General features: G+C 40.8%; 1 protein-coding gene across 1 annotated transcript; it reads right to left on the reverse strand.

The window, feature by feature from the left end:
* Positions 1 to 4,095: 4,095 nt before the first annotated feature.
* LOC306903304 (A disintegrin and metalloproteinase with thrombospondin motifs 12-like) lies at positions 4,096 to 22,505 on the reverse strand (the record flags this gene model as incomplete). The annotated part of the gene is made up of 24 exons (XM_079472362.1): positions 4,096 to 6,024; positions 6,291 to 6,444; positions 6,559 to 6,705; positions 7,648 to 7,821; positions 7,896 to 8,048; positions 8,179 to 9,039; positions 9,114 to 9,324; positions 9,393 to 9,519; positions 9,692 to 9,833; positions 10,016 to 10,260; positions 10,784 to 10,904; positions 12,275 to 12,408; positions 13,098 to 13,267; positions 13,868 to 14,013; positions 14,156 to 14,248; positions 14,322 to 14,466; positions 14,540 to 14,683; positions 14,780 to 14,929; positions 15,682 to 15,806; positions 15,979 to 16,062; positions 16,173 to 16,408; positions 16,749 to 16,929; positions 21,360 to 21,718; positions 22,394 to 22,505. The coding sequence occupies 24 exons, from the start codon at positions 22,503 to 22,505 to the stop codon at positions 5,909 to 5,911; spliced, it is 4,530 nt and encodes a 1,509-aa protein (XP_079328488.1). The 3' UTR covers positions 4,096 to 5,908.
* Between the last annotated feature and the right edge of the window lie 1,143 nt (positions 22,506 to 23,648).

Raw genomic sequence — 23,648 nt, forward strand, 5'->3', positions numbered from 1 at the left:
AGCCCTCCCTAATCTTGCCTGTCATCCTGACTGCCTTCCTCTATTCGCGCACACACCGCTCGCCCCTCCTCGCCGGGCCCCCCCCTCCAGAATTCCCTCCGTCTGTGGTCTGTAGGTACAGGGTTTGTCTGATAGGGCTTTTGTGAATGACTGTTATCTGAAACTCTTTGATAGTGGACTGGAGAAGAAAAGCGCTGAAATTGGCGGACGAACCGAGCCGGAGGGCACCTTTGATCGGTCCCGTCTGAAGATAAGAAGCTTGCTAATCGTCGTGTTTTTAAAATGTGCATTCGCACGATGTTGTGTCCATGGCTGAACACCTTTGCTTGAGAGGAAACGGTGTGATTTACACAGCCGTCCCTTGCATTGATCTCTCAGTTTGTACGGATGAACTGCGGCCGGTCTTCTTCAACGCTGCTCAAACATCACTATCTTATCATCATTTCCTGCGCACTTCATCCTCACAGAATCCTTCAGCGCTCGTGAACGGCTGACAACCCAAAAGAAAGAAACAAAAAACAGATCAGATCGTTTTTCCTAGACATCAATGAAAGTCAACGGAAACTTTACGTCTCGTCTGCGTCTCGGATATTTCTCCTGAGAAACAAGGGTCTGAAATGACGCAAATGTGTCCGTCATTAGAGTTTGAGAAGAGATGTCGACAATCTGAGCTCAGATTTGTCAAGTCTGCAATCAAAAGTCGATATTGTTGACTGAAACATTTCTCATCACATTATACCCCAAACTTCCACAATCTACATTCAATTACGCATTCATACTCTTCATGTGTTTAAACCATTAGACTCTCATTTGTTTCTCTTTTTATTTCATCTTAATAAGACCGAGTTGATACGTAAACGAAACCCAACCCTCCATCAAATCTCTGTGTTTGTGTTTTCTCTGAATGTTCATGCCGCGGTAAACCTGATCTATTCCAAGTCACGTACCGTTCAGACAGCTTCAGCTGTCCGTCTGAGGATTTATTGAGGATAAAACTCAAATAAAGTCAAACGCACGACTGCTCTGTTTGAGATTTAATGGTGGTGGATTTGGTCAGAAGAAAACACCCAGCAGTCGAAGCAATTGAAATGTGGCATTTCCTCCTGTTTGTTCAGGCCACATGTAATATAAGAGAGATTTAGAGTTTGATCTTCTCTCTGTTCTCTGAGTGTTTGGTTTATCTGTACCCATCTGTGTCACTGTGAAATCCAACCAAACAGCCCACAAACGTGACTTAAAACGTGTTTAAAAGCAACTTGATTTATCTCGAAAGAAAATGTGAGATTTGCGTACATGTGGATTTGAGTCAATTTGATGAGAAATGTTTGAGTTCATTTTGAGATCTTCAATAAAATTGACTTTTGATTGCGGACAATTCCGTGAAAATGCCAACTTTACAATGAAAAAACTTCAGTACTATACTAACAGCTCAGAAATCAACATTTGGTGATTCAAATACCCAAGTCAGGCCTCTCTTCAAGTCTTTAAAGCATTTGTTTTATTTTTAGTGCATCATTTTTCATAGCCATTTCAGGAGTGTCACTTCCACGACGGCACATATTCCTCATAAATGGACACGTGAAAATTAAATTAAAGTGACGCTTTATGTTCATCCCTTCTTCAGTTGTTGGGAATTATTGCTTCAGGTTTGTGAATTTGTGAATAAAGTTTGTCGTCTTCCAAAAATGGTGTCCTTTTATGTCACATCCGTAACGCATGTTTATATTTCCCTTTTTTAAAATAGAAAACCTGCGCACATAGACTGATGTCGTTCAGACGTTTAAACTCTATCAACAATGGTTTAGTCAAATACAAACGATGGTTCAGTATATTGGTAACAAACACATTCTCTGAGTGTTGTAATGTCACATCCACAACGCAAAATGTCACATCCGCGCTGGATAAATCTGAGCTCAGTTTTACACATCTCTTCTGAAACTCTGAGGGAGACAAATGGTAGATTATTTTGCTCAAGAGAAATATCTCAGACTGAAGCGGATGTTTCCATTTGATCTCACTGACGTCAAGGAGAAATAATTCAAGAGCTTAAAGCGATCTCTCATCTGTGATTTTTCTTTCTTACAGGATCTATATGGGATTTTTAGATCGGTTAAAACTGGTCAGGCAAAATAAGTCTCATCACTTCGGAAAGAAACATCACACCCGTCCTCAACATGCTTCACAATATGATGTATAATTCACGCTTGTAGCGCACACGGTGGTCATGCTGTCTGATGTTTGATCTTTAAGTGAAGTGTTTCTTTAAAAGCCTACGACCATAACAGTAAGAAACATTGTAGATGGGATCTGTTTTGCCTATTCACAAGGTGTTCTACGCGTCACTAAATGTAAATATTTAATGCCGTGAGTGTGCGCTGAAGGTGTCGCAGGTGTCCGTTTGCAGCGATCGCTTCTTGTTTTGCCTCCTCGGCACACGTTTGCCACACATTCATCCGAACCTGCAGAACACAAAGAATGTTGATAACCAAACAACACTGAACCCCATTGACTTCTGTCGTGTGAACACAAAACCACAGAGACGCTTCACAGAAAAACGGTTCACAACCACATGTGAGGGAATTGTTTTTGGTGAACAATCCCATTTCAGTTTACTCGTGTATTTCTATCGACGTACGGCCATCAACCCCAAGGGTGAAGCTACCCAGTTCCGGTGAACTAATATCTTGGCACGATCTGCTTTTAGTTGAATCTGAACCGTTGAATCAGGTCTCTCTCTCTCTCTCTGACTGAATTATTTAGTGAGACACAGGAAAGGGAAGTCGCCTCGCTGCCATTTAAGAATCGGCCGTCGTATCTGAACCCCCGGTGCTGAAAGAACATGACCGTAATGTGTGATTATATAACCCAGCTGAAATCAAGGTTAGCTAAGGTGCTTTGTCACCAAACGCAGGATATCTATAGGGCATTAAGATGGCGTGACGCCGCTGACAAACCGTGAGCGCTCAGTGACCCAGCGGACATCTCCACGGTGCCAAATGAGTCTCGGGTTATAAGGAACAAATGAACCGGCTGAATCCGGCCTAATTTCACCTGACCTGTGTAACGGAGCCCGAGCTGGCACGGTTTGGATTGCAGAGTCACTTCTTCCTGTTTTACGATGACCTGAAAATGGCAGAACAAGCGATGACTGAGACACATTTTTTACATTTGAGCATTTGACAGCCACTTTCGCACAAAGCAAGATTACGAGCATCAAAACTATGAGTTTTGTCATAAAATTACAAATGAATTGGAAACGCTTTTCAAAAAGGTTGCAATTGTTAACATCAGTTCATTGTTTTGTCATTTACTTACCCAAACCTTCTTCTGCAAAGTGGGAGGAGTTTTGGCTTCTTACAAAGAAATTATTTTTGTATAAAGTTGTGGGGGTCTCTCTTTAAACCATTCATAATTGTTACCCAGTAAATTACAAACTCTCTCATATAGAGTATAATAGTATTTGTCAGAAGTATGAAGAAACAACTATTCATTTATTTTGTGATTGTTTTTACTGTAAAATATTTTGGGGTTGACTTTTCAAACTTTGATAGTAAAAATCCTCGGATGTTTCGAAAAATTATACTATTTGGTGGTTCCATGAAGGTAGACCCCTTTTATAAAAAGTTAATTTAGTACTTTTATTTTTGTTTTATATTCACAAATGTTGATATATATATACATATATACAGTATGATATATAGGCTTAAAGAAACTCTTAAAATTGAATTGCTTGTAAGACTTTTGTGGTGTAGTTCTTATAAGATTGTATAGTATATGAGCTTGTGTGTGTATATATACTGTACATGTGAATATATATTTGTGCTTTTTTACTATCTTTCTTTTATAATTCTAAGCAACCCATCTTGTTGGTTATTTTTTTGTATGTGTAATTGTTATTTGTCTTGTTAATCGGCATTCATATTTAAAAAAAACTCCTGCAGAACACAAAAGAAGATATTTTGAAGAACCAAACAACATTGAACTTCATTAACTTGCATATGGACACAAACCAACTGGGACATTTCTCCAAATATCTTCTTTTGCTACAAACAAGCTTGGTGAACAGAAGAGCAGACACAGATCTCGCTTGCGTCATGACTGTATTTATTAGACATGAAGCACGTTCGGTATAAAACATTCAGAGCTGATCATATAAAAGCTGAAGAGGATTGAACCTGCAACTCCTCCGTCCACAGTGATCTTGTTAGCACCAGATGATGAAACACAAAGCATCACGAGGTTCTCATGAAGCACACAAATACAATATACACAACAAAACACCACATATACAGTGCAGACATCCATTAACACACATATCCCGAGAAAGGATTACACACAGTATGTGTTTGCGTTGGGTTAAGGGGTAAATAAAACATTTGTTTTGCGTTAATAATATTATAGAAGAGTTTATTAAAACTCTTTAGTAACGTTCATGGAATTGGTTGAAGTTTATTCGATAAACATGCAATAGTTAGGGTTAGAGAATAAAGTCACAAAGACACCGATATTGTAATAACGTATAACACTTCACAGTCTTTAACGCAACACACCAAACTGACAGATGTCTACGTAAAGAAAAAGATGCAGTCCTGTCTGACAGTATTCAAAGAAGAAACGTGATGAGACGGAAAACTATATTTAAAAAAGTTTGAAAACGTCAAATGTCCAATGCGTCCAAGATTGCTCCGAATATTAAACATGGAAAAAGAAAACCTCTCAAAAATAGACTATAATATATGTTTGAAAATAACATGTTGGTAGTTCCCAATCTTAAGATCGTCCAACCAAACTTCAATGAAACCAAAATGTAGGTAGAATGGCCCTATTCGAACGAAATAAGCGCATGGTCTAAAGCGAGGGAACTTAGGGGGTCTCCGAGTCCACTCTTGCTAGTTTAAGGATGGAAAAATGGTCGGTGGGTTGTCCGGAATTTGCATAAGCAAAGACATTTATTCATTTGGCAGACACTTTTATCCAAAGCGACTTACAAGTAGTTTTATACAGTGGCACATTACTGCAGAGCAATCAGGGGTAAGGTGTCTTGCTCAAGGGCCCTTCAGTCATGACCTACTGGCACTGAGATTAGAACCGGCAACCTTCTGATCACAAACCCAACGCTCTAACCATTAGGCCATGTTTGTGTGCTGCTGTGTGTTCCCCTGTGTGTAATGAGCAGAATGTAAGTGCGCTGTGCATCCGCCTATATAACTAACGCGATAAGTCTCCTCCAGCACATCCCAAAGATTCACATCGGGGTTAAGGTGTTGACTCTGCGATGGCCAATCCATGTGTGAAAATGATGTTGCATGCTCCCTGAACCAATTTGTGCCCGATGAATCCTGGCATTGTCATCTTGGAATGTGCCCGTGCCATCAGGGAAGAAAAACTCCATTGATGTAATAACCTGGTCGTTCGGCGGTCAGCTGACCTCATTCTTTGGGCACATAACATTGCTTAGACGTCCAAACGTCCAATTGCTTAGTTAAATCCAGGTGGTGACTCTTTTTGGACGGGCAGTGTAGCATCTTTTTTATGCGCTTTTCTTGGTTAACTGACAGTTCCTGACTGGTAAACCAAGTGATATGTTCAGATAACGTATTTAAAAAAAGTGCAGAGAACGACATATAGGCGGGCATACAGTAGGACTTTTAATTTGTCATTTTCTGTGCTGATCTTTAGGGGAAATCTTATTTTGCGAAAAGGAAATAAGCACAGTGTTCATCCGAGCTGATTTCCATGTACTTTATTTTGCTCGCGCAGGCGGTATTCTCGCGTTCAAGTATAAAAATGATGCGTATTGGAGTGGGAGGTATGTGTTTGTAGGGTACCGTGAACCCGTGTGGCAACGTGTCCAGCAGTTTCAGCTTTGGGTCCACGAGCCGAGCGTGAGCCCGCCGTGACCTCCGCATTACATCATACACGTGACGCAACACTGCTTGAGGATAGAACGCAGAGAACATCGACCCAGCAACTTGAGTTTCTCACAGAAACGTGCTGACATGCTGTTCTTCTTACAAACCGGCCCTGCACACAACACAAAAACGAAACCTGAACATCAAATAAATAACTAAATAACAGACAGGGGACGGTAGAGCAAATGAAGCAAATGGCTTTATACGATTCTTTTGGACCGAACAGAATTAAACAAACAAAACTTGAAATAGAAAATGTTCAGATGTAGGACTTTTGTAATGTTTGGAGTATGTGATACTGTGCCATAAAGAATGATGCAAAAGAGGTTTCGTCATACACTGTTCGACAACGATTGAAAATGATGTCATTACATTCACCTGGCTCAGTTGTGCATTGGTCTGTATTGCAGGTCTGAACGCTGTCTGGTTGTTTATTCTGTGCACACAGTGATGTTTTCTCTTCTTCTTCGGTCTCCTGGTTTACACACTTCACAACACGCTTCCGATGTCCTCCACCGCAGCTCCTGGAGCACTGAGATCACACGAGAAGAATATAAGATCTTTTTAATGCTGAACTGTCTTGAAATGAGTCGATGTTAAGAGATGTTTAAGTTGATGTTTAATAGTCATTTCTGGAGTCAGTTACCTGGCTCCAGGTGTCGGACAGCCAGCGGGTACAGGGCTGCAGAGGACACGGTTCGGTGCTGTCGGGTTTGATCGTGATGTTACAGCGATGATACTCAGGACAGTACACAAGCCTCTTCCTCCATCCCTGACCACAGCTTTCAGAACACTGTCAATCGTATTAACACACACACACACACGTCACGGGTTCATGTGAGCAGACTACAATTCATATATGAAACTATGGCACATGCTTTTATTTACTTGCATTTTATAAATATCCTTAATGCGACATTTAAGTTATAACAATAGACTGAAATGTGTCTCCTTAATTCATTTGTCATTTGTTAAATCTGACACAAAAAAAACATCAAATAAAACACAGAAACCGAAATGAATATTATTTGAGAAACTTATTTCAGATTATTCCTTTATCATTTCTTCTGTTTAGTGTTTGTTTTGTTTAGTTGAGGCGCTTAAATCATTTACTGAAAATACGTAAAAACTTAACCAAAACTAAAGTAAAAATACATTTATGTAAACGATAGCGTAAAAATAAACCATAAAAGCACATAAAAAGTCTAAAACATTCAACTCAAATTAATATGTATGAATATATAAAAATAAAAGCTATTTTTAATGTGAATAAAACTACAATAAACCTAAAAATATAACAATAATAACAGCTGTTCCAATAACTCTTATTCATAGAAATGATTGTTACCTGAAACTATATACTATACTGTACATATATATATATATATATATATATATATATATATATATATATATCAAAGCTTACTTAAAAAAACTAAATAAAACTTAGTAATGTTGACTAAGCAACAAACAGAAAAAACGATTATCAGGAAATAAATAAAAACAAACCTAAAACAACAATTGAAAAACCTATAAAAAACTTAAATAGTAGTATATCGAATAAAGTAACAAGCGCAAAACTAAGCAACTAAAACTACGACTAAACGTAAAACTCCTGCAAAGCCCTAAAATAAAATTAATATTAAAACTACAATAAATAAATCAAAATAAACAGTTTTCAAATCCATCATAATAATCATTCCTGAGGTGTAGGAGGTAAAGATCAGGTCAGTACCTCGCCCCAGGGTGACATCTTCCACTGTAGACAGGACTGAGTGCTACAGGGGGCGCTGCTGGACGGTTTGTACGACAGCGCCTGACAGTGAAACGGCCTCAAAGGACATCTGCTCTGTGAATCGATGCACTGCACGTCACGATGCTTCACATCACTGACACATCCTTCAGGACACTACAGAGACAGACAGAAAGCCGTCACATCACATTTCGCGTCAGTCCGAGATTCATTCAGAGATCCGACGTCACCTTGCTCCAGTTTCCAGTCCTCCAGATGGCACACGGCCGCAGGTTGCACCGTTGAGCAGGCTCTGGTTTCTTCACGGCGCCACAAACTTCATCTCGCTCTGAACTGCAGAATACAGACCGCCACATCGCGCCCAAACCACACGTAGCAGAGCACTGGAATGCAAGAGCGTCGTGAGTCCTAAACAAACCTGGCAACCACTTAGAACATCCTTAGCAACCATCCACGCGTTATCACTTTAAAAAATCTAAATTTACTTAGAAATAATAACGTGTGCTTTCTTACATCACTCCAGTTGCCCACTTCCCACGATGCATTTCTCCTGACGGGATCTGGTGCGTTCAGGTTCTCATAATCCCCGGTGCTGTTGAGCCCAGCCGCTTTAGGCTCTTTGAGATCTCTGTTGAGATCTCCCGTGGCGTTTGAGGTCTGTCTCAGTATCTTCACTGTATGGACGCCCTCTCGTTCTGTGACGCGTGATGCTGTCGAGTGTAGTTTTGGATTATATGAGCTCGTCAGACTTGATTCCCACTTAAAAATTGAAGAACTTAACACCGGGGTGACAGTGGTTTGATGTGTTTTGGTCACTTGTTTTGTTGGGTGGAAGTTTGCGTGCACTGGTGATGTAACAGTCGTCATGTGGAGAGACGTTCGAGCGGTTGTTCGGACAGATGATGGCGTACTTGTAGGGATGATATCATCCTCTCGTTCCTCCTCACCAACTATGTAATCATAACCGGGCATGTACGTTTTATCGGGAGTTTGCAGGTCTGTGCTCCCTTCCTCTTCCTCCGTGAGAGCTTTCTCATGACCACCGATGTCTTCCTCAACAACCTTAACCAGAATAAAGCCTTGATCTTCCTCATGGAGAAGGTCAGATGCGGTTGTGGCTGATAGTGGAGTGCTGGTTTGTGTTGTATAGTCGGTGATGGTGGGGTTTGGTGGAGTGGTTGAGATTTTGGGAGGGACTCTTGGACGAAATCGAGGTCGGAAGGGGGAGCCGGTCCATTTGTCATTGGACGAGCAGCTCTGGAGGTTACACAGGATCGTAGAACGCGGTCGATTGGCACGGTCGCACTGTCCCGGCCGCCTGGCGACACACTTGACGATTCTGGTTTTGACGCCTCCTTCACAGGACAGAGAGCACTGGAGGGCCAAAAAAGTTGGTAAATTAAAAAAATGATGCATAAAACATCCATAAAAAAAAACATAACACCCACCTCCGTCCAGTTCGCCACCACCCATTCTGACCCGCACGGCACGTCTCGGTTACAAGGTACCGCGGGTTTGGGTTTGAGCATCTGTCTGCAGTCTCCGGGGTGAAGAACTCGCTCCTCTCCAGCAACCGTACGCACACACAGAACTGTGCGCTTTCTCACTCCGCCTGGGCCGCATGTAGCCGAACACGCCTGCCATCCGCCAACCCACCACCTGAGGGCAGCAGTGAGTCAGTGCTCTTCACTTGAACTATTCACTCTAATTGTCACGTAGCATCATACCTCGCAGGACAATCCATGTTTTTACATTTGCGATGTCGGTCGTCAGGACGCGTACCGGGGTCACAGAGCGTTTCCTCGACCACGCCCGCCTCTGCCTCAAAACAGCGCACGGGTTGATGCTGCACACCTGTTTGAAAGAAATTTGTGCGACAAATTCGTACTGCGCTCATAAATCAAGCGCACAGATCGGATTATGATGGATATATATTTTTCAACAAAACTAACGTCCTTTAAAAGCAGAATTACTGATGTAAATCATAAATCGGTTTAATTATGGATTGAATTGAGATAAATCTTACCAAACCCACAGGTGGCGCTGCAGTCGGACCATGCTCCATGCTTCCAGGTGTACTCGGGTTCAAGAATTTCATTTCCAAGTGGGTGACTTCTCTTGATGGTGTACTCGTACTTTACACCGGGGTTGAGCTCTTGAAACAACAGCTGCACAATTCGCATCCGCATCATTTGACAACGCAATGTTCTCCAAGCACCCTTAATATTCCAAGTCAAATTCTCAAGTAATTTCTCAATTAGATCTTTATCGTCTCCTAATGATTTTTTTTCATTGGCGAGGTAAAACAATGTAATCCTTTACTCTCAAATTTCAGTATATTTGTCAGTACCTGAATCATGATGGGTCTGGTCGTTGGTCCTTCCGACGTCAGGTTCTCCATGTTGCCGCTGCGTTCATAGTAAAACTTGGTACCGGCTACCTCATATTCTCCGTTCCACTGAATGATGTAATTCCCGTTAAGGTAATACACATCCGAATCGGCGTCTCGGATCGCCAGAAAATTCCCAGCCTCTTTCACCTCCCGTATGAGGACATCCCGAGCTGCCTCTGGTATCAAAACCAGGTCCTTATAACCTAAACCATCAAAGCTCACTCATAAACCCAGAATTCAAATAACGCCGCAGATATTGATCTAGTCGTGCATCAGCTTTCTTTTTACGCACCGCACAAAAGGACATTCTTACTAAGTGTCTTTGTCTTGTTTTGTAGTGTAAATATCGAAAATATCAAAATGCAATTACTCGACAAGGAAAGTGACCGAAGATATTTGGTCTTGTTATATGAAAAATAATATAAGAATGAAGTAAGTTTATGGTAAAAACTGGGGTGAGAAAAAATAAACTTGAATTAGGTACTTGAGAAGAAGGTCAAACTAAATTTCAAATTTTTCTCACCCCATGGACAGATTTTTTGCTTGTTTTTAGCCTAAAATATCTTTGGTCACGTTTCTTGCCAAGTATTTGTATATATGATTTAAGACGTTTTAGATAAAACAAGACCAAAATGCTCAGTAAAAATGTTATTTTTTGCAGTGCGGTGTTTCAGTAAGTAGATACGCATGTTGTCAGGTGATATCAGATACCGATCAAATACACACCAAATCCATCTTGTTCCACAAAGGTCTGCTTCACAGTTTCACAGGCGGATCCATCGCCGAGACATACACCACAGCTGTCCTCTTTAGCATTAGAATTGATGCCAAAGTCACATCCCACCTCCTGAAGAAAGATTAGATGCATTCAAACACGTACGTCTGTTTTCTTCACCGCTGCAATAAAAGACCAAACCTTCCCGTACAACGCACGGACACAAAATATATCGTTTATTTATAGCACACGATTCAAAGACGGCCATAAAACATCGAGTAAAAAGCATCATTTATTACTTGGCCTGATACATTTCAAAGTGTGTCCTAAGTATCCAAATACTTAAAGTTATAGTTCACCCAAAAATAACATTCTTTCATCATTTACGTAATCACTTCTTCAGAACACAAAAGAAGACATTTTAAGGAATGTTGATAATAAAACAACACTGAACCCCATTAAAGCCACAATATGGAAGAAATCTGTTATAAAAATATCCAAAAATCACTTGCGCGGTGTGATATATGTCATGCAGTTGTGTACTTACATAATCCCGAATGTTCCCAAGGATGTGCAAATCTAGAGAAATTCCTATTTAATAAAATGGCCCGTCCCTCGTCTCCCTCGCATATCAGTGACTTAATATCCGCTGCTCCGCACGATCCTCAGTTTCCGGTTGTAGAAACTACGGCAACACGCACATGCGGAAGTGGTTATATAGCATCCGGGGCGCAGCATCTGTTGTTGTGTTATAATGGATCACGATTACTCTTTGCGAGTAAAGAAAACCCACCCAAAAAGGCGTAAACGTGGTTTACTTTTAAACGACGACTGTATGACGCTACCAAATCAACTAAAGAAGTACAATATCATTCGCGGGCTATCGTAGCATCACATTCCACGTTTCTTGCAAGCTAATTCATTACGCTGACATAAAACACAATTCATTCATGACCTCGTCCGTGAACATGATGGTGTATCTTCATACGCCTCTGGATGGTGAAAACGACATGTCCCACAATTCCACTCTCTTACATAACGTCCTTTAGCTTCGCTTTTGTTATTGTTTTGAAAGTGCACCATCTAGCGGTCCAAATTGACATATTGTGGCTTTAACTTCCATCGTATGAACACATTTCTCACAATATCTTCTGTTGTGTTCCACTGAAGAAAGACATTTACATTTAGTCATTTAGCAGACGCTTTTATCCAAAGCGACTTACAGATGAGGAAACATTGGAAGCAATTATAACAACATAGGCCACAAAATACATAAGTGCATCAAACTAGTCCATTAAAGCCTAGCACAGTATAAAAAGCTAAGAATAGTGAGGTTAGTAGGTTTTTTTCTTTTTTTTTATTATAAAGAAGGAAAGGGAAGAGAATTAGGACACGTACAGATTTTAAATGACGTGAGGGAGAAGAAATCACGATAGAAAATGAACGGAGGACACAGACAAACACCAAAGGCATGTAAAGGAAGACATACCCAGCCACACTACCTTGCACACACCGTTGATACAGATATTCCTGCTGCGGTTGTTCATGAAGCAGGGTGTGCCGTCTGTGACCGCATCCAACATCTTCTCCGAGAAATCTTCATCCACAGGTTTACACTGCAGCTCACAGGGACGAGCTTTGAGAATTCAAAGAAACAATAAAGAAAAACAGGACATGAGCTTTACTTTATATTTTTGATTCACACTTTTGTTTTGATGTCAGATTATTAAAAGCTTTAGAATCCACTCAAGTGCTCCAAAGTCCTAAAGTCAAGAACGATGACTTAACAATTGCGTTAAGAATCCACACAGCCCGGGTCATTAAAAGTGGAGAATTCTTGGATGTGACCCAACAAACTCTATAAAATTGCGAGCGGCCACGTGTAAGAGTTTCATGTTAATGTCAACACGCCCGGCCCGCCGCAGTGTGAATTTACACACGGAGAGAAGAGCACACTTTAGTGTTTAAAGCCCTATGGTTTAGCAGTCAATTTGCTGTCACGAAGATGTTAATTCATGGTTGCTAGGGTCTCCTGGGTGGTTGCTAAGGTTGGCCGACGGATGCTTTTTCAACTTGTAGTGCCTCAAATCCAGATACTGTTACGGAAAAGTGCCTTCTCTTGACATCTGAATCATATCATGTCGTTGCTGATGCCATGTGTCAGTTATTATAGCTTTTATAGTTCAGTTGCTTGATGTTTGCTTGTGTTATCTAGCTAGTGTTCTGCCAACGAAATAACTTTATCTTCCCGAGTCAAAAATACAGAACAAATCAAATCTATGTCCAATGAAATGAATATTGTAAAATGAATATGTAAACACTTACAGGTGCTAGCGACAGGTATCCACTCATAGAGTTCGTTGTGATAAGGCACTGTGTTAAATTCACTACACTGCATTTCTCTGAAGGACGGCTGCTCTCGGACACATGGCTTTGTGTTGCAAATCCTGTAGCGCTTCCGCTCGCCTGTACAGTACTTCCCTCCAAACTCCGGCCTGGACACGAGGCAAAATAATCATCCCACATATTAACTGTTTAGACAAATGACCAACAAAAAGGAACGTGTAGATGGTTGGACGTATATAAAAGCAAGGCACAAAACTGGTCATAGAAAGGCCTTGAGAATGATGCTTTGACAGTCTCATGACAGAGCACTAACTGGACACCATAAGGTGAAGCTTTGTAAATGGGTGCCATCTAGTGCATGCCATCCAGTAGTACATGGTATGCAGAACAACACAAATTTAACGACACAACAATTAAACAATATTAAATAAACATATTGACACCCAGACAGTGCGCGAAACGCAGTATACCACAATTCATTTTCAAACTTCATCTAATGTATTTATTATTGGATTTAACCGTTACAACCTTTCTTTCTTTTTTTGCGATGCCACATGGTGAATTAACCATGTGACGTGATGAGGATGAAAGCAAAAATGTTGGTATGTTAAAGAAAAAAGTTTAACATCACACAATGTAATACTGTAAACTAAACGACAGTGCCTTATTTCCACAACTTTAAAGGGACGGATGAATAAATGAAAACCGGAGCAGGAAATGAAAGAAAGAATGAACTACTGATGTGGTACTTGGGTTTGTTGCATTCTCTGTCTGCCGATTGGACGCCAGCTCCGCAGGTCCGTGAGCAGTGAGACCAGATGCTCCAGGGTCCCCATCCTCCATTCACTGTTTCCGGTAACTTCCCCACGATGACACACTCACCAGAGATACACCACTGACACACACACAACAATTTGACATGGTGTCTTAAATACGCGGCGCTCATGTGCATGTTACGGTCAAACGCGTGTTCACATAGAAAAACAAAGGAAAAGTAGCGCATAAGAATGGAAAACCGAGTTCTGTGTGAATGTCACCTTCTCGGGTCCACATCTGGTTCCGTCTATAGGCGAGTCCAGTTTGGAGCGACACGATCCATTCACCGAACACCAGAGAATTTGACAGACGTTCTAGAAATGAAAGGAGCTTAGTTAACATTTTAAAGCTGCATCAAGTAAAAACCAACGTATCGGCCATCCCTACATCCACTTCTGAGCATAAGGTCGCGTTAGGGCCGTACTGCAGCTGACACTGATGCTTGGTTGAGTATCTCACTCCAGGTGCCGACACCGGCGTGGTCAGATCTCTCTTAGACGGGCGATCATCCAGACAAAAACCCCAACTACGACTGGGAAGAAAGAAATGAAATGAAATCTACTCCACATGTGAAGTGCGAACGCGTGACGTGTTTCTGTTCTCACTCGAGAAAGCGTGTTATGTACTCCTTGCTGCAGGAGGACCAGGTGAGAGGAGAGGAGTCGTAGTGGAGCTGGCGTGACATGATGAAGGGTTGTTTCCCCACAAGCTCACAATCGTTGCCTTGTCCATCATGAGGGATTCCAAAACTGAAAGACATTTGGGATATTTAAATACACCACAAGTCACTTTTAATGAAAACATATGCCCAATGTGTACATGTCAACAGAGTGATTCACACACACCTGTGTCCGAGCTCATGGGCGATGGTGAAGGCAACGGGTAGCCCTGAATCCTCATTGATGTTGCAGGAGCGGAGCGGCTGACACATGCCAGACAGGTGAGACAGTCCGAGCGTCTCGCAGGGTTGATTCTTGCCTGCGCAGATATCCTTCCTGACACCAGAGATCACATCAGTTCGGACACAACAGAGCTGCTTCCATTCATTTTACAGTTGTTCTTCATCTGAATAAAAGCTATAAGGTCTGGCTTGTTTCCGCATCTGCATTTGTGGTGTCCTGAGGACTTTACGAATTTATTTTTGATGTATAAATGATTTGATGCTGAATGCAAGTGGGGTGGAACCTAAATCCGGCTGCGTGCGTGATGACGTCAGACTCCAAACACCAATGATTTAGTGAGAGCCAGTGGCTTCAAATGTTTTCAGGTAACACTGAGATCTATTCGTATGCAGTACCTTTATTTTGTAAATTTGCCGGCATTCGCTTCCTTCTCGGGTGTGATATAATCTATCCGAACTCCCGGCGAAGTTATCAGAATTCCACCAACAAGTCTTACTATGTTGGCACACACAAGACCCCTATTTGGAATTACAAATATAAAGAAATCCCTAGTTTATGAGGAGCGGGTTAATATAAATATTTGGTCAGTGTTGGATTTAATCATTTCCTTCACTTTAAAACATGGATTTGCCTGTCATCCAAAGCAACTCTGTACCGTTGTTAATGCGATACCCTCGGGTATAAAAATGTTATTGAGAGGTTCCCTTTCCTACTACAAAATTCTTCCCGTATTATCTATTGTTGGTTTGAAATAGAAAACAAACTCTACAGATATACAAGATGGAAAATGCAAAATAGAAAATTTGGGATGATTACATGCGTATATGTTTACATGTGTCGTTTACCGTGTGATGAGTACCGCAACATCGTGGTGTGCAGGATGTCCGTCGCTTTGAGGGTTGATGTTTTTTTGCCAGGTACAGAAGCTGGTGAGAGTCGTATCGGCATGATGAACGATCTTCAGTCCCTTCTGAAAACAGATACAGCCATCTCATGTTGTATCAGCTAGTGTGATATTTTGTGCGTTCAAACAATCTTGACCAAGACTGCCGGTCCTAAACTGACCAAAAGCAGCCTGGCCCTGGACCAACATGGAAAGACTGTCAAATTCAAGTCATGCTCTGTTTGGTTTTTATTTGTACCTCATCTCCATTGAGCAAAATGAGTCGAACTAACACAATATGGATGGCGTTACCAATGCTGGCGTCATGAAAAATTCCAGCCACCTGCCAAGAAGTGACGCAAAATATCAAACGTTATTTTTCAGATGAATAAAGTTCTTTTTACAGTTTAATAATTTGCACAAATCTGTGATGTAATGTTGTCGTAGGCTCACCATGTTCATGACGGTAAAGATGTAAGACTCAATGTTCCCACTCCCGTGGTAGTCCATGAGTTTGGAGTCACCCACCACCATGGTCTCCACCCAGCGCTCTTTGCTGATGGAGCGCCGAGAGATCCGCCGTGGCCGTTCCCATTCTCGATCTGGATCACGGTTACCAACCCCACCCTGCTGGCGCCGCTCCCAGCGCTCTCTCTCCTGATCCACCTGTTGGGAATACCCTGCACCATCTGCTCCAGAACACACGTCACATGATGAACTCAGTAAACCTTAGTTTGACAACTTTCAAGAATAAGTTTTTACAAATATAGTCCTTTATCCAAACCTGTTTCTTTCTTCTGCACAACACGAAAGAAGATATTTGGAAGAACGTTGGTAACCAAACAACATTGACCGCCATTGACTTCCAATGTATGAACGCGACATTTCTCAAAATATCTTCTTTTGTGTTCCACACTTCCTTTGTTTTGATCAACATGAGGGTGAATAAATGATGACAGAATGTTTATTTTTGGATGAACTGTCACTTATATAAGGAATGTGCGGGTATTTATGTCTTGTTTATCTGACCTTTGACCCCGCAGGGACCGTGCTGAACTCTGTGTTCATCTGTGCTGCGCCGGCGTCTGAGTCCGCCCCAGGCTGAGCTCCGGTAGATCACGTGCGGCTGTTGTGGACGAGTGACGTTTGGAACGTGGCCCCGGATGGGTTCGATCAGCAACGGCCCGTCGGGTAGATTTAACAGCCCTCTCTATAACACATCAGATGAAAAGTGCTTGTAATTGTACTATCTATTGTTTAAACAAGACAGATTTGTCTACTTTTACGGGTCAGAACAGGTCACATGATCACCGTCGTGCTTTTCCAGAGCTGGAACGAAAGTCCAGCTGCGATTCTCGAGGGAGGATTAGAGCCAATCCCATAATGCATTGCATGCTGAATGAATCCTGCTCACAGGCTAAAAACAGGTGTGAGCATGTGTGCGTTCAGGAGAAACTAAATAAACCGTGACCAAAAAATAGACATTCCAAATGTGTCCAAACTGGGCTTGCCGTAAAGCAAAACATATAGCGGGATTTGTGGACGTATAGAGGAATACACCGTGAATGCTCGGGGGAGCGCAGTCAAAATATTGACTCAGCAGAATCAATCATCCACAGAGTATAAACTATACAAATGATCTGTGTTATACAGGCATGGCAAAACACGCTAAAACATCCTTGCATATATTTATAGAAAACATTCTCTCTAATATCTCATTTTTCCAATGCATTGTGTTAAGAAATTGAAACTTTTGACGGTCAGATTCTTCTCCCGAAGATCTCAAAGATCCGCGTAGTCTCACAAATATCTTTCATCTATGCTTTTAGTACAAACTCAAAGCGTTCACGTCAAATTATAAGTCAAGCTTTGTACTCTTATACTGTATATGATGAACAACTGCATACAATTCTTTAGTCTGAATGTTGGCAGTCACATCTTAGACAAAGTTTTACAAGAGTTTTGCAGAGCGGGTTTCATTCTTCTGAGCTATAAAAGAGCAATAAAATAAAACCCTCTGGGTCCACGGAAGAAGACAAAGCAAGGGATTGTGATAGCCGAGAGAGCCACTTCTTTAACAAAAATAAACACTTTCAAAAAAACATCTTAAAATGAATGGTATCAATATGTGTTTTGAATGCGTGAGTTTTGAGATGTGTATTGTGGTATTTCTATAGTATTTCTTTAAGGCATTAGGGTTTTTGTTCTTGGCCACCATTGCCTACCATAGTAGGAAATATTTCTTTATTCATTTATATTTACACTTTTATCCAAAGCGACTTAAATTGCATTATCCTATACATTTTACATAGGAGTCTGCAATCCCCTGGGATCCAACCCATGAAATGTATACATTTCTTTGTTCTGTTGAACACAAAAGAAGATATTTTGATGAATGTAGAAAAGCAAACCGTTCTGGCGCCCTTTTGACTACCATTGTAAAAATGTTCCTACCTCAATGGTGGCCAAGAAATGTTCGGTTTCTAGATTTGGAAAAACTTGAGGGTGAGTAAATGAAGGTTGAACTGAACGGTCCCTTTTATAGCGGCATCTAGTGGTGAGGTTGCGCATTGCAACCAATGGCTCACTCTCCCCGCCCTTTCGAAGGACTACGGTGGCTGACACAGAACTAAGATGTCGTCACGATTTCGCTTCTTTGCTGAAGGAGATAACTTATTTACAAAATGAGTTCTGGAGAGCAGTTTGTCCGTTTAGGGCTACTGTAGAAACAACATGGCGAATTCCTTGTAAGGGGACCCGTGGTGTTTGTAGATAGAAATGTCTCATTCTAAGATAATAAAAACCCAACGCTTCATTATGTAAGGTCTTTATACACCTCTGAACACATAGTTATGTATATTATATGGCACTTATCTCAATAGAACCTCCAAAAATTACACACAGCACTTTTAAACATTAGAGTAAGTTAAAGCAAAGATTTAAAAAATGACGTTTATTGGAGGGCTAGTTCTCTCTTCCTCTCTCCTCATCTGTTCCTCAAAGCAGAAACGTGAGCTTTAGTGTCAAGGGGCATTAAAATAACAAAAGTTGAGCTCCTTAATACAGAAGCCATGTGTGTGTGTGCGCGTGTGTATGTGTGTGTGTCAGGGTTCAGAGTCCCTGCTGGCCTTCAAACTGAATATAAAGGACAGCACTATGCCTTCCATCTTCTATATAACAGACGTCGCCGTAAAACCAGTTGTACATCCCACAGAGGTCAAGAATGTATTACTTTAAGTTTTTCATTGAATTATACATCGGTCATTTTCTTTGTTTTGTTGGGGTGTGTACGATGTGGAAACCGTACCACTTGGCGAACAAAACTCTTTCTGACCCTTGGGTTTGTTTTGAGAGGACTGCTAGTTTATCTGTAATGATTCATTTTTGCATTAAAAAAGTTCAGGTCCTTGCTTTCTGGATAGCGAGCGGCTTTCTGTTGACGGAGAAACTTCGATTTTATTTACACAAGGCCTTCGGAGCGTTCACAAGATAGCAAAGCAGAAACACACTGCATTCCACCTTCTTCACAAACCCTCAACTATAAAACAGAGATGCATCACGGTTTCTCCCACATTCGTGAGCCACTTTTCCACTTTTCTAGGGTCTCTGCGTTGCTTTGGGTCCTACATTCTGACTTTCAATCCCACTACTTAAAGCACTGCACAGAACATTCGTTTTTATTCATTTTTTTCATGCTTTTATTTGTGCATCATTTTGCACAGATCCACACAAGTCCAGACACCCAAAACAGCAACCGTGTTGCTAACCGCAGATGCATGCAATAAACGTTTGAAGGGTTAAAATATGATTTGAATGCATAATGACATGGGAGCGAGACGCTTAGAGATGTATTTAAGTCAAGATAATATGACAAGAATGAAGCCAAAGTGATTGACATTAAACATGACCTTACAGGAGGGGCAAACATGCTCGGGCAGAGAGAGAGAGAGAGACGAAGCAATTTCTGCAAGTACTGCATGCATGCGCCTCGGAAGTCAAAGCTCATTTCGACCTTAAAATCTCTTTTCAAAAACCAAAACTTTCATCTGTGTTTCAACCGCTCGTTTTCTTCTCTTTCAGTGGTCAGCTGGAGTGAGTCATGTTGTGTGTCGACCCACTGACCTGAATACAGTTCTTCTCAAATTTCCTCTGTTTCCCCCCCGAGCATCCACGCTGACTAACAGACTCCTATTGGCTCCTGTTACACGACTTTCTGGAATACTTCATTGTGATCGGCCAATATCTGCATTTTGTGGTTAAATATTTTTGTACAATTATAGCTAAACTGTGTCATTTGTGCTGCACAACCGGTTTCTGACATACAGTAGAGGTTCGTGTAAAAGTCTGAGAATAAATCGGAGATATAGTCATAGATGAAAAGTTTGAACATGTGAAATAACAAGAAATATGTAAGATTGTGTTTCTAAGTGACTTAATAAACTGCCGACTTCCATCGAAGCACACAAGATGCTTTTTGGAACATCGTTTAAACGGGCAATTAAGATGACATCATTTATTCATCTTTATGTTGTTCAAAACCTCTAAACGAGTCTATGAAACACAAAGAAACATGTTTAAAGAGATGTCTCAGTGGTTTTGTGTTCAGTGTTGTTCGGTAACTAACATTCTTCAAAATATCTTCTTTTGTGTTCTGCAGAATAAAAGCAATACAGGTTTGGAATGACATGAGGATAAATGATCCTGAACTATCCCTTTAATGTTAGAAGCGAGGTTTTTTTTCGCATTGTGTATTTGGTTCCTGTAAACCGATTTGTAATGACAAACTGTCAGTCTGCGATCATGTAGCCTGTCCACGTATTGCTGTGTCTTCGTAAAGTCTTTCCGGGGTCGACCACAAAGTTTGATTCGCAAACAATACAGAGGTCAAAGAGTGTGAGGCCGGGGCCGCCAGCTTTCTGAAAATGTGTTGCTGGGGTCCTTGTGGAGAAACGTGGTGAGATTTGTGAGGGATGTTGTCTGCACGTGATGTGTCCCACGATATGCATCCGTCAGGAACTCATTAGAGCATGAAAAGTTGTTTGACAGCGTCTATTCCAAAGTTAAAGGAACAGTTCACCCAAAAACGAAAATTCTGTCGTCATTTGAAATCTGTAGGACTTTCTTCGGCAGAACACGAAATATATTTTGACGGACGTTGGTAATCAAACAACATCGAAACCCATTGACAAAACCACTGAGACATTTCTCAAAATATCTTCTTTTGTGTTAGAAGGAGTCACGTACAGGTTGTATATTACAATGTATATAGTATACAAATGTATATTATTAAGTATTAGCTTTGGATAAAAGCGTCTCTGCCAAATGCATAAATGTAAATATAATGTAAATGTAAGTAAATGATGATCTTCATTTTATTTCTCCTAGACATCAATAATATGAAATGGAGATTAGACGAAACCCTTTGCTTAAGTCTCATCTGTGTCTCTCCTGAAAAAGAGTCAGAATTGTCTTCTCTTTGATAAGAGATGTCAACATTGTGTCACACTGAGGTCTGCAATCAAAAGTCAATGTTATTGAACATTTCTCATCAACCTACATTCATTGAACACCTCCATACACTTCACGCCTTTCAACCATTACACTCTCAATGCATGTTAAACAAATGACTTATGAGCTCACCAGTCCCTCACAGGTGCTGACGGCGGCCGTCCCGCTCATGTTGTCATGGGTTACTGTGCCGATCAGGTGACAGGTGTCTTTCCCAGACGTTTGTGTCCGTGTCTCCATTACACCGCTGTTCCGTCTCTCCAACACGTAATCACGGGACAGCAGATTGTTGTTGGTGGTTAGATTGAGAGTTAATTCCCGATCTTTGTATTTGAGTTTGTAATACACCCGCGTCTCTGCAGGACTCAGGTGTCTCTTGTGTCGCCTGTCGGTGAAGTGGTGTGATAAAGTGTGCGAGAGAAATGTTCCATCCTCGTTCACTCTTTCAGGGCGATCGATGCAAAAGTCGGAGTGCTGTTTGACGAAGAGCTCTGTGAATGAATACAAAACACAATTCAATTGATGATTTTTATATACTTGTATTTGTTAAAGTGATGTCCACACGAAGGAGCATGTAGGATCTTCGATCAGGAGTTTTTCTTTCTTCTGCAGAACGCAAAAGGAGATATTTTGAAGAACGTCGGTAACCAAACAACATCGAACACCATTACTTCGATTGAACAGACACACACCACCGAGACATTTCTCAAAATATCTTCTATTGCGTTCCAGAAGAATCACAAATATTGAAGAAAACAATAACATGGTATAGACCTCCTTATACCATTGTCTGTGTAAAGCATTACATGTTGTGCATTAAATACGTAAACCATTTGAACAATTCTCAAGTGGTGATGTACCAGTGCCTATTAAATAGTTTTGAGTATATAAAAATGCACAATAATTGTTTTGGAATTTAAATCAACAATGTTTTCCTTTCGAGATTTATCAGGTAATGCATTCAATTAATAAGTCAAACAACTCTTTGGTCAACCTTGGTTTGTTTTTCTAAATGTGCTTTATAAATAAAGAATGAATGACTAAAGTGGCAGCTCCCATTTGTGCAAAGTTGAGCCATGCAACTTATTTTACGCACGATTACGCGACAGAGTTGCGCAAAATATGCTTTAACCCATGCGTGTGATTTTGTGCATGGAAACACAAACCTTGCTCGGCGTCTGGGAAGAGGTCGTCCGCTTCAGAGGTCTCGACGTGGCTCGCAGCCAGAAGGAAAACGCAGTTTAAACGCAAAAGCGCGACGCTGACGCGGTTCGTCATGTTTCTGCAGCGGTTAAAGCGCGTGAAGCTGATACCGAGGGTCCCGGTGGGTGAAAGCAGGAGACATCTGAGCTCACAGAGACTTACAGACGTGGAGAATGAAGGAATATGATGTGGAGTGGGAGGAGAGATTCCCTCGACTGTCCTCCTCTTTCCACGCGCACATGGGGAGGAGAGGAACCCAAAAACAGGCAAAAATGTAAAGGAGTGCAGAATGAGATACAGCAGACATAAATGACAGTTTCCACGAATATAAAGTATAAAATAGGTCATGTTCATCCAACTAGTTAAATAAAGAAAACATTACATGGATTTATATTTCATATTTCCTGACTATAGGCTTTAATAGCTAATGTCAATAATTTATGCACACTTAAGTCACTTGCACTAGTGTTTAGTCTAAATCTGCTCATATTCACCTGTACATTAATGTTCATAGTATATAGCCATGTTGTTCATAGTACATACTGTCATATTTTCATAGAACATACCTACTGTAAAGTATTTTTATAGTCCATGCCCACTGTATAATATTCTCCTAATATTGTATTCTGTATTTATTCACTGTATATCCTGCACTTCTGGTTTGACCTAAACTACATTTCGTTACACTGTACTCGTACATGTGTAATGACAATAAAGTTAAATCTAATCTAAAAAAATCTAATCTATATGTCCTGTAGTGACAGGAGAAGATAATATTGTATTGTGTTCTTTTCTGTATGGTAAACGCATTCAGTAATTTACACTTAATCCTATCTTGTGATTTCTTTTCTTTCACGTAAAACTCCTTGCATGTAAAAATCTATGTATAAATAAACTTGGTTTTAATGCAAACCATAATGTATCTGTGGGTCTTTCTTTACTGGGATCGTGTTGGGTTCTGTTGGTGGGATGTTGTGTTGCAGATGGGAACAAACCATTCAATTATACTGGAATACGACTCAATTTCGTGCTGGTTTTAATAGCAATGGTTCATAATGGTATATTTGTGATGGAAAATGTGTAAAGCATGGAAGATTTTATTATTATCTGCTCTTTTCATTTTTTATTATTTTCCTTGTTTAACGACAGTTTGTACCCTTGTTAAGGTGGATTGAACACAGAAAAAAAGTGTACAGTACTTTTATCTTCACTTTATTA

The sequence above is a fragment of the Barbatula barbatula genome, assembly GCF_947034865.1.
Source record: "Barbatula barbatula genome assembly, chromosome: 2".
Classification (NCBI taxonomy): domain Eukaryota; kingdom Metazoa; phylum Chordata; class Actinopteri; order Cypriniformes; family Nemacheilidae; genus Barbatula; species Barbatula barbatula.